Source organism: Callithrix jacchus, chromosome 14 (assembly GCF_049354715.1).
Source record: "Callithrix jacchus isolate 240 chromosome 14, calJac240_pri, whole genome shotgun sequence".
NCBI lineage: Eukaryota > Metazoa > Chordata > Mammalia > Primates > Cebidae > Callithrix > Callithrix jacchus.
In genome coordinates, this window is record NC_133515.1 from 91,156,675 (window position 1) to 91,169,013 (window position 12,339).

The window sequence follows — 12,339 nt, forward strand, 5'->3', positions numbered from 1 at the left end:
TGGAAGGTGTAAATACTAGAAGGCAGGGGTCATCAGGGGACCATCCTGGAGGCTGCCTACCACATCTCCCTTTTCCTCCTGTGCACTCACAACCCTCTCTTCTTTCTCCATCGCAATCCTTGCTCTCTACTGTATTTTCCCAAAGGCTGAAGATGGTCTAAACACTCGGGATGAAAAAAAATTAATTAGAACTAGAAAATATATACCAAGGAAAGGAGAAAAAACATGTTAATCCTAAAGATTAGAACAATAACTGTGAACAAGTATTATGCAAGAGTCTGAGCTTCCTGGCTGCCCCGTGAAGGAGGAGGAAGAGAGAAGAAGGGGAAGGGGAGGAAGAAGAAAGAAGAGGAAAAGAAAGAGAGATGGAGGAGAAAGAGGAAAAGGGACAAACAGGAGGAGAGAAGGAGAAGGGAAGAAGAAGCAGGAAAATGAGGAGGAGGAAGAGGAAAAAGAAGAATGATTGGGATTCCCATATTTAAACATTTGAGGGATCTCAACCATGGTGGGGATGGATTAAAAAAAAGATTTGGGTGGCTGGACGCAGTAGCTCACACCTGTAATCCCAGCACTTTCGGAGGCTGAAGTGGGTGGATCACCTGAGGTTGGGAGTTTGAAACCAGCCTGGCCAACACTGTGAAACCCTGTCTCTACTAACAATACAGAAATTAGCCAGATGTAGTGGCACACACCTGTAATCCCAGCTACTCAGGAGGCTGAGGCACAAGAATTGCTTGAACCCAGAAGGTGGAGCTTGCAGTGAGCTGAGATCACACCACTCTAGTCCAGCCGGGGCCACAGAATGAGACTCTATCTCAAAAAGCAAATAAATAAATAAAAAATTTGGGGAGTTCCTCAAAGCTCCAGGGGGTCGAGTACCCAAGGGGATTACATCGCTTTAATTACCAAAAAAGGAGGTAATTAAGGAGGAAGTCTACTAACTTTTCAGAGCAGAACAATGCTCTCCAGAGCAAGTACTCAAGGCTGGGTTAGTCTGTGTTTAGAACTATCATGAGACATATCTCCTTAGCCTAAGGTCATCTGAAAGCTGCATGCTTAGCACTTCTCTCCCAGCTCTCTAGGAGGACTAAGTGCACCTTGCCTCCCAGATAGTGCTTTTTCTTCCCACTTTGTTTCCTGACACACAGGAGAATGTGCAAAACTAGATCCAGAGGGGAGGAGTTTGGGCATCTGCCTTCCCACGATATCTAAGCCATTTCTACCTACTATCCAAGGTGTGGGTGTCAATGTGATCTTCGAGTGCATTGGTGGCTCCTACTAGAAGAAGAACCTCCACTGTTTGGCTGCAGATGGCCGATGGGTTCTGAATGGTGTCATGGTGGGAGCAGAAGTCAACAGACCCTTGCTTTCCAAGCTGTTGTGTAAGTGAGGAAGTCTGTGGACCAGTCTGCTGAGGTCCAGGGATCAGAAGGTAGGTGACAGACAAAGCTGAGCAGGTTCTGGGCACTACCCTTGAGTTATAGTCATGTGACTCCAACCTGCCTTGGCTTATAGAATTCCTGCTCATGAAGCTTTGCTGACATTGCCAACTCTCCTTCCTCTGGATGGGAATCTCAGGGTCAGCCTGACCCTTCCTCCCTCAGAAGTCTCATTTCTGCCACCTACTTCCTCATTTGACTTGGACTTACTCCTCCTCTCTTCCAAGTCCAGGATTCATATTGAGACTCCCATACTTTAGGAGATTCAGGGGGTGGCATTGTCCCTTGATATTCCAGGGGTTTCATTGTCCAAGGGAATTTAAATTGATAAATGACCTTTCCTCCTCCGTGGTTTGGTCTGACCTCCTTGAGTCAAAGTTTGTACCAGGGCCAAACAGGCATGGCCTGATATTCCCCTCGAAGTTGTATGAGACCAAGGAGACTTCATCCTTATCCTGTTAATGGACTGTTCTCTCTGCCTCAGTACAAGGAAACACTGGTGAAGACCTTCACGGAGCAAGTCCTGGCCCACTTCTCCCCTGGGCGTGCTGTGCAGCTATAGCCTGTTGTGAACAAAGTCTTCATCATGGCTGAGATTCAGAAGGCCCACGCTCGCATGGAGGCCAACCAGACGTGGGGAAAATTATCCTGGAGAAGCCCTAACTCGAACACAGTGTGGCTGATGAGAGACACCGGGCCAAGGAGAATTGTCAGGGCCAGGGCCAGGGATGTGGGAGTGTGGGGAGGCCCGGGGCTGGGCTAAAGAAAACTAGGGCCAGACTACCTCACAACATTGTTGAGAACATTAAACTGAGACCACAGAAATAAGAGCACTTCATTAGCTGTAAAATACATTGCAGTGGGCAAGGTAGGTACTTTGTAGACGATATGTAAGCTGCAAAGTGTTCATATATTATAAATATATCATGACAGATTTTTTTGTGGGGGGCTGGCTTTTTTTTCTTATGGCTATACCCCAGGTCTGTTTGACTATTCCCATAGCCCAAATGCCCATATTTGGGGGAATAAACTACATCCAATCTGCTCCCAGATTCAGAATAGTCCTTTGATCTTCAGAAATGGCCTAGGGATTCAGGTCAGTTCTGAAGATCAAAGGACTAGCTTGAATTAACACAGAGCCCTGGCCCTAAACCCTTCTCTGAGTTCCAAATGCATATATCAAACTGACGACTTGACACTTAGATATCTCAAAGGTACTTCTACTTTAACATGTTCAAAATTTAACACATAATCATCACCTAATATCTACTCCTTTTCCAGGCTTTCCTGTCCCCATAAATAGCAAACCGTCAATCCAGGTGCCAAATCCAGAAACCTAGAAGTCATCCCTGATACCCCTTCTCTCTCTCATCTTCAGATCCAATGGATCGCCAAGTAGCCAATTTTCTTTTCTAAATCTCTTTTGTCTTTTCCTTTCTCTCCATTTCACCATCTCTCCTAATCCAAGCTACTGTCCATCTTTTACCTGGGCTATTGCAATGGTTTTCTAATTTATCTTCATCTTCTTTTTCTTTTGAGATGGAGTCTTGCTCTGTTGCCAGGCTGCAGTTCAGTGGCACGATCTCGGCTCACTGCAATCTCTGCCTCCCAGGTTCAAGTGATTTTCTTGCCTCAGCCTCTCAAGTAGCTGGGACTACAGGTGTGCACCACCACACCCAGCTAATTTTTGTATTTTTAGTAGAGATGGGATTTCACCATACTGGCCAAGATGATCTCGATCTCCTAATTTCGTGATCCACCCATCTTGGCCTCCAAAGTGCTAGGATTACAGGTGTAAGCCACTGCAGCCAGCCTCTAGTTTATCTTCTTATACCCACTCTTTTCTCTTGTAATCCATATCCTATGCTGTAGTAAAAGTGATCTCTTCAAAAGGCAAATTTAATTATGTCACAGCCTTGTTCAATACACTTCTATAGCCTTCCATACCTGGTACAGCAGTGATAAGACCCTTACAGGGCCACGAGTCTTTGCATAGACTGACCCATGCCTGTTTCTGCAGCCTTATTTTCTACCATGGGTCTCCTTTCAACTACAGGACCTTCAAACATATTTCTTTTATCTCAGATCTCTCTACTGCAATCCAAATATCTATCAAGAGGGAACTTAGTGGATAAACTATATCACATGATAGAGTACTATGTAACTGTATAAAGAAAGGTAAACTGCCATAATCTCCAGAATATGTTGTTAAGAGAAAAAAACGTGGTAAACAATAATGAATATGGCCTTAGAAAAGGGGAATATATGAACATAAATGTGTATGTATATGTACACACATATTTTCTTATATTTTCTAACAGGAGAATCAGAAATGGAGATGTTTCAGCCAAGTTCAAGGATGGTGAAAAAAATTTTTTAAGGGAAAAAAAAAAGGCCAGGTGCAGGGCCTCATGCCTGTAATGGCCTCAAGCCTGTAACCCCAACATTTTGGGAGGCTGAGGCAGGAGTTTTAGACTAGGGCAACATAGAGAGATCCCATCTTTACTGAAAAAAAAAAAAAGAAAGAAAAAATCAAAACTAGCCAAGTGTGGTACCACACACCTGCAGTCCCAGCTACTTGAGAAGGTGAGGTGGGAGTAACATTTGAGCTCAGGAGGTAGAGGTAGTGAGCTGTGATCATACTCCAGCCTAGGCAACAGAGTGAGATTCTGTCTCAATCAATCAATCAATAAACCCTAAGGGAAACCAGTGTTCACCTTTCACCTTCATAAGAAGGAGGAGGCAGAATGGAAGGGATGGGTGTAGGAGCTAGACTCCTCTGAATTACTTCATTTTGAAGATTTTTTTTTTGGTACCACGTAAATGTTCTACATAATATGAAACATTTAAAAAGGTAAAAAATGAATCCCTAAAATCAAAGAAATATACTGAATTGTATTTCTAGTTCATAGATTAGCCACAGAGAAAGGAATAATTTCTTTTTTTTTTTTTTAAGATGGGGTTTCACCATGATGGCCAAGCTGGTCTTGAACTCCTGACATCAGGTGATCCACCCACCTCGGCCTCCCAAAGTGCTAGGATTATAGGTGTGAGCTGCCACGCCCGGCCTAGAAAGAAATAATTTCAACTGATGTGAAATTAAGAACACAATAACTTGCTGGGCACGGTGGCTCATGCCTGTAATTCCAGCACTTTGGGAGACTGAGGTGGGCAGATCATCTGAGGTCAGGAGTTTGAGGCCAGCCTGTCCAACATGGTGAAACCCTGTCTCTACTAAAAATACAGAAATTAGCTGGGCATGGTGGTGCACACCTGTAATTCCAGCTACTTGGGAGGCTGAGGCAGGAGAATCTCTTGAACCTAGAAGGCAGAGGTTGTGATGAGCTGAGGTCATGCCATTGCACTCCAGCCTGGGCAATGGAGTGAAACTCTGTCTCAAAAATAATAACAATAATAAATAGAACACAGTAACTTGACTGTATGTCCTTATTTGGGGATATAGCCTATGAACAAAAAGATACCAAGAAAATTATAAACTTTCAATAATCATGTTACTATAAATAACTATACTGGGGGGCACAGTGGCTCATGCTTGTAATCCTAGCACTTTGGGAGGCTGAGGCAGGAGGACTGCTCAAGCTCAAGAGTTTGAGACTAACTTGGGTAACACAGCAAGATCTCATCTCTACCAAAAAACAAAAAAGCCAGGTGTGGTGGCATGCACCTGTATTTTGAGCTACTCAGGAGGCTGAGGCAGGAATGTCACTTGAGCCCAGGACATAAAGGCTGCAGTGAACTATGATTATATCACTGCACTCCAGCTTGGGTGAGAGAGCAAAACCCTATCTCAACAACAACAAGAGTAAGTATACCTATATCATTAGAAGCCATGAGTTTCAGGAGAAAAAACTCTAAGAAGTTTAGTTAGGCCAAGCTCAGTGGCTCACACCTGTAATCCCAGCTACTCAGGAGGCTGAGGGCATGAGAATCGCTTAAACCAGGGAGACAGAGTTTGCAGTGAGTCAAGATCATGCCACTGCACTCCAGCCTGGACAACAGAGTAAGACTCTGTCTCAAAAAAGAAAACAAAGAAGAAGTTAAGTTAAAGCCCTATAGCCCTCAAATTGAAACTATCAGAATTCTTCATGCATTTTCTCTTAAAAAAATAAAAAGATATTTTCTTTTTTTTTTTTTTTTTTTTTTTTTTTTTGAGACGGAGTTTCGCTCTTGTTACCCAGGCTGGAGTGCAATGGTGCAATCTCGGCTCACCGCAACCTCCGCCCCCTGGGTTCAGGCAATTCTCCTGCCTCAGCCTCCTGAGTAGCTGGGATTACAGGCACGTGCCACCGTGCCCAGCTAACTTTTTGTAATTTTTAGTAGAGACGGGGTTTCACCATGTTGACCAGGATGGTCTCGATCTGTTGACCTCGTGATCCACCCGCCTCGGCCTCCCAAAGTGCTGGGATTACAGGCTTGAGCCACCGCGCCCGGTCATAAAAAGATATTTTCTAACCTATCCATTGAAAAGGACTAGAAGCCTCTTGTTATTTCTCAATGGATAGAGCTAGAAAATATCTATCTCATAGCAATGAGCACTGCTTAAATACAGACCGTGGTCTCTAAATATCATTTTCCAATCACAGGAACCCAGGCTCTGTTGAGAAATGATTGATTCCAGATTTGAGGCAGGAAACGTACGAGATGAGCCTGAAACATCTTGTCTAACCAGAAAGCAGGGCCCCACTAGCCAAATATGAGACAATTTGAGCCTTAAAAAGAATAACTTGAATGGTTTGAAACACATAAGTTATACTTAAGTTTCTGAGCACATAACTGATTTTTTAAAAATTCATTGATCACCTTTGGAAGATGATTATTATTTTGAAACTTAGCAAATAACATTTATCATCTCTATCTTGTATGTTCAAGCTATACCTCAGAATAACCCGATAATTGATGAAAGAATAGAAAGCTCTAATGAAATAATCTAGGTTCTTGCTTGTTAGAAATGCAAAATTTTGGCCAGGTGTGGTGGCTCACGCCTGTAATTCCAGCACTTTGGGAGATCACTTAAGGTCAGGAGTTTGAGACCAGCCTGGGCAATATGACAAAACCTCATCTCTACTAAAAATACAAAAATTACCTAGGCGTGGTGGTGGTCCATGCCTGTAGTCTTAGCTACTTCAGAGACTGAAGCAGGAGAATGCCTTGAACCTAGGAAGCAGAGGTTGCAGTGAGCTCAGATTGTGCCATTGCACTCCAGCCTGGGCAACAGAGTGAGACTCTGTCTTAAAAAAAAAGCCCATGGATCTCATTGAAGATGGTGGTGCGATCTGTGTCCTGCATCACCAGAAGAGTCGTTATGTGAATAGCCTCAGGCACTTGAAATAGAATTCTCTATTTCAAGACAAAATACAGAATTTCGTCGTGATCCAGAAAGGAGAAAGAGCCAGTGGTTGCTGAGACAGTAGAAGAGGTGAAAAAGGAAACTATCCCAGTGTGTCCACCCTTACGAAGCTGAGCATACACACCACCTGAAGATCTCCAGAGTCACTTGGAATCTTATCTTAAAGAAGTTTTTGGTTCATCTCTTCCTAGAGATGATTGGCAAGACATCTCCCTGGAAGATCATCATCTAAAGTTGAATCTCTTGGCACACTTAGCTGATGACTTGGGTCATGTAGTGCCTAACTCCAGCCTCCACCAGATGTGCAGGGTTAGAGATGCTCTTGATTTCTATAATGTCCCTATTCAAGAGAGATCTAAATTTGATGAACTCAGTGCCAGTAATCAGCCCCCATAGTTTGAACATCACTTGGAGTTACTAAGCAATTTGAAAGAGAAACACATTGAAATCATTTTTATTCCTGAGCAAGGGGGCTGCTTTTCAGACCTTTCGATACTTTACCATGTGAAATACTACCAGAACTGTTCTCTAAACCCACTTTTTCTATAGAGGAATGTATCATCTCTTTTTTTTTCCCTCATATTTTGAATGAACAAATAACAGGACTTTCTATTTTCATGTTTGCTGAATCCATTTTTAAAATGAAATTAGGTCAATAATTTATGAAAAAGTTTGAGAGGACAGTGTCATTAACTTAGGCTTACAACAGGAGGACATTGCAAGTTCACACCCTTCATAGGCATAAAGTAGTAGTGCAAGAAAATATTTCCATCCTGTTAGGACTCATATCTAACACAGGGTTATTATATATTGCACATATACAAATGAACTTGTATTATGTAGATGCCTATAAAAGAAATATAAAAGTATGTTGTATATTACTGACTATTCTAGATTAATTTCTTTTGAAATGGAAGATTTGTTAAAAAAAATGAATGCAAAATGGATTATTTTGTGTTGTTGAAGAGAAGAAAAAAAAAGGAATGCAAAATATCATGCCCCATTCCAGACCTACTGAATCAGAACATACACTTTAGCAAGACCCCCCAGATGATACCTATTTTATTAGTCCATTCTTGCATTGCTATAAAGAACTACCTGAGATTGGGTAATTTATAAAAAATAGAAGTTTAATTGACTCACAGTTCCACAGGCTGTACAGGAAGCATGGCTGGGGAGGCCTCAGGAAACCTGTAATTATGCGGAAGGCAAAGGGGAAGCAGGCACATCTTACATGGCTGGAGAAGGAGAAAGAGAGAGAAGGGGGAAGTACTACACACTTTTATAAACAACCAGATCTCCTCAGAACTCACTGCTGTGAAAACAGCAATCCCCCAAATCCGATCACCTCCCACCACACTCCTCTTCCAACATTGGGCATTGCAATTCAACATGAGATTTGGGAGGGCACCCAGACCCAAACCACCAAGAGGCACCAACCTGGACAATGATTATCAATAGCTAATGAAACAGTTAGGCAAGAAAGCTACTGGGGGAACTTCATACTGAAGTAAGCCAATTGACAATATCTGAACCCAATAATGTCGTTTTCTTTCTTTCTTTTTTCCAAGACAGAGTCTTGCTCTGTCGCCCAGGCTTGAGTGCAGTGATGCCATGTTGGCTCACTGCAACCTCTGCCTCCCGGATTCAAGCAATTCTCCTGCCTCAGCCTCCTGAGTAGCTGGGATTACAGGTTCAAGCCACCACGACTGGCTAATTTTTGTATTTCTCCAGAGATGGGGTTTTACCATGTTGGCCAGGTTGGTCTCAAATTGTTGACCTCAAGTGATCTGCCCACCTCAGCCTTCCAAAGTGCTGGGATTACAGGCATAAGCCACCACGCCCAGCCAATGTCTTAACACCACAAAGTGAGATTCAATTAGACATTATATGTCTCCTATTGTGAAGCACTAAGTAGATTGACTAAGTAGTTGATAATTGTTGAAGTTGCATTATGAGTATACAGGGGCTCGTTATACTATTCCCTTTACTCTTATATGGCTTTTGTTTACATTTTCTTATTTATTTATTAAGTGTAGGAAAATATACATAACCTAAAACTTGCCATCTTAACCATTTTAAGTTCAGTGGTATTAAGTACATTCATGTTATTGTACAACCATCACAACCATCCATCTCCAGAATATTTTTCATCTTGCAAAACTGAAATTCTGTACCCATTAAACAATGAGGCCTCATTTCCCCTCCTCCCAGATAATTTTTTAAAGACATTTTTATCTTTATTAACCAGCCTTTGCTGCAAAAATAAACTACCCCCAAATCTTAACTACTTATGACAACAAATGTCTATTTCTTCCTCGGTTGTGACTGTGCTGGGCTGGTCCTGAGACAAGTTGGATTCAGGGCTACCCTGAGTGTTTCTCACTAGGGGACAAGGTGAAATAGAGGCCACCTGTGGGTGGCAGGAGGGCAAAGGGACTGACGGAAACTGACCATGGCTTCCTCACTCATCATTGACCAAAGTAAGAGCGCCAAACCCAACATCAACAGAATGAGGAGAAAATACTTCACCCATTAAGTAGAAAGAAGTAATTTTGCTAGAAAATCTTCCATTTTTTCTAGATTTTACAACTTGTTATTGTAGAGTTTCAAGTAATATGATGTATTCTTCTTTTAGTCACTCCTATGTCTGTGGTTATGTCTCCCTCCTCATTCCCAGTCTTTCAGACTTTGGCTATGTCTTGTTTCCCAGCTCTAACTCACAATACATTTCATTCATGTTACTGGTTTTTATAAAGAACAAGCTGGGACTACAGGCGCCCACCACAACACCCAGCTTATTTTTACATTTTTAGTAGAGATGGGGTTTCACCATGTTGGCTAGGCTGGTCTTGAACTTCTGACTTCAACTGATCCACCCGCCTTGGCGTCCCAAAGTGCTGGGATTACAGGTGTGAGCCACCTCACCCAGACCATTTCCCAACTTTCATAATTGGATACATTTCTACTAAATGTATCCAATTATATTTCTACTAAATATAAATATAATATATTTTCCCATACCAGGGAAACCACAGTTTCTACACTCTCACACAGAACACTTCGTTTCTGACACTAGATATGCAGGTTTTATCCCACATCAACCAATTCTCTGACACAGGCTGGATGTTCCACAATTCAATTCTGACATTCTCTACCTGCAGTTAGTGTCTGATCCCACAGATTAAGGGCTCAGTCCAGCAATGTTGCCCCCATTAAAGATGCCAACTGCAAATCCAAGCCTCCTATCCTTCTGACCAACTGAATGTATAAATCAGAGATTTCTATGACTCCCTCCTTGGGTTTGATAATTTGCTAGAATGGTTCACAAAACCCAGGGAAACATTTATGTTTACCAGTTTATTATAAAGAATATCATACCCTGGGTGCAGTGGTTCATGCCTGTAATCCCAACACCTTGGAAGGTTGAAGTAGGTGCATCACTTGAGGCCAAGAGTTCAAGACCAGCCTGGCCAGCATGGCAAAACCCTGTTTCTACTAAAAATGTAAAAACTGGCTGGGCTTGGTGGTGCACATCTGTAATCTCAGCTGCTTGGAAGGCCAAGGCAGGAGAATAGCTTGAACCCAGGAGACAGAGGTTGCAGTGACCCAAGATTGCATCACTGCATTTCAGCCTGGGTGACAGAGCCATACTCTGCTTAAAAAAAAAAAAAAAAAATTATAAAGGGATAAACAGCCAGGAAAAGAGGTACATACCATGAGGTCCAGAAGGGTCCCAAGTGAAGGAGCCTCTGTCCCCACGGAGTTGCGGTCTCTGTCCCCACAGAGTTGCGGTATACCGCATCACCTTCCCATGGTGGATGTGTTCACCAGCTAGGAAGCCCACCAAATTTCACTGTTCAAGAGTTTTTAGGACCAGGCGGGGTGGCTCACACCTTTAATCCCAGCTCTTTGGGATGCCAAGGCAGGTGGATCACCTCAGGTCAGGAGTTCGAGACAGGCCTGGCCAAGATGGTGAAACCCCATCTCTACTAAAAACACAAAAATTAGCCTGATGTGGTGGCTCATGCCTGTACTCAGGAGGCTGAGGCAGGAGAATCACTTGAACCCAGGAGGCAGAGGTTGCAGTCAGCTGAGATCAAGCCACTGCACTCCATCCTGGGCAACAGAGTGAGACTCATTCTCAAGAACAACAACAAAAAAGAGTTTTTATAGCACGAAATCTCCCCTGCTTCCCTTTCCCAGGGTCTTTCTGGTGACCAGCTCATTCTGAAGCTATCTAGGGCCCCCACTCTACGTCACTTTATTAGCATAAACTCCAGTGTGCTTATAAGGGCTTGTTATGAATATAAAAAGTCACTTCTATCACATAAGAAATTCCAAGGGTTTTAGGAGCTCTGTACAAGAACACATTGTTAGAATAAAAGACACTTATTGGCCAGGCACAGTGCCTCATGCCTATAATTTCAGTACTGTAGGCTGAGGTGGGAGAATTGCCTGAGTCCAGTTCATGACCAGCCTAGGCAACATACCAAGACCCCATATCTAGTTAAATTTAAAAAAAATTAAAAAGAAAGAAAGAGATGCTTATTCAGAAAATAACAAAGGTTTTAAGAGTGCTAATGCAGGAACCCAGGACGAAGACCAAAAATATATATTTATTACACACTATAAGATTACAATAGGATTACATTAACCAAGGGGCTCAGTAAGATAAAAATCTTTTTTTGAGATGAAGTCTTGCTCCTTGCTATGTTAGCCAGGATGGTCTCAATCTCCTGACCTCACGACCTGCCCACCTCCCAAAGTGCTGGGATTACAGGCTTGAGCCATCGTGCTGGCCCTCACAAAGATAAAATCTTAAGCACTTTCAATTCTAGTTTTCTTGGGATACTTTAGTATACTTAGTGGTTGGCATTATTAGAATTTATTTGTTTAACTATTGAGTCTTCTTCATCCATTCCTCTTCCTCCTTCTAAAATTCCTATTATTCTCATAGCAGGATCTCCTGAATGTTTCCTTAAGTCCCATCATTTTAAGATTTCCATCTCTATAGGCTTTTGCTCTGTTGTGTTAAAGAAATAATTATTCAATGATACTTCTTAAAGTACATTAAGGAAGACTTTATTTAGCACCATCACTACAGGTACAGGGACCACTGCAATGGGGTCTTGCAGTGGAGGAGACAGGTCGGGATCAACTCTGAATGCATCATGGACAAGTGGGAATGAATAGCCAAGGAGCAGCGTAGGGGTTAACAGATGGAAAATGAGTAAGAAGAGGCATCAGGGGTAACGGAGATTCTATTTAAACTGACCTAACAGGATTCTTACTGAAGACAGGCCACAGTGGTCGGATATCACTTAGGGGATGGTGGAGGATGAGGAACTAGATCAGATATTGAGGGTGATAAGATGTCAAGGATGGGAGGTTTTTACTAAAACAGGAATTTACAAGGGGTGCTATGGATATGTACTGGGAGGAGGCCAGGGATGCTGCTAAACATCCTACAGTGCACAGGACAATCTCCTACAACAACGAATTATCTAGTCCAAAATGTCAATAGTGCCA

General features: G+C 42.6%; 1 protein-coding gene across 25 annotated transcripts in view; it reads right to left on the reverse strand.

Annotated features, from left to right (window-relative positions):
- Window positions 1-12,339, reverse strand: part of FAM228B (family with sequence similarity 228 member B) — a 90,607-nt gene that overhangs the window by 69,727 nt on the left and 8,541 nt on the right. For 17 of the 25 annotated variants that reach the window (XM_078349852.1, XM_078349858.1, XM_078349835.1 and 14 more), the window contains one exon: window positions 7,951-8,045. The exons of the other annotated variants lie outside the window; for them this stretch is intronic. Coding sequence is in view for 1 of the 17 variants with exons in the window: in XM_078349840.1 (XP_078205966.1) it covers window positions 7,951-8,045 (95 nt within the window). In the remaining 16 variants the exon portion in view is untranslated. The remainder of the gene's footprint in view (window positions 1-7,950; window positions 8,046-12,339) is intronic. 25 annotated transcript variants of the gene reach the window in all.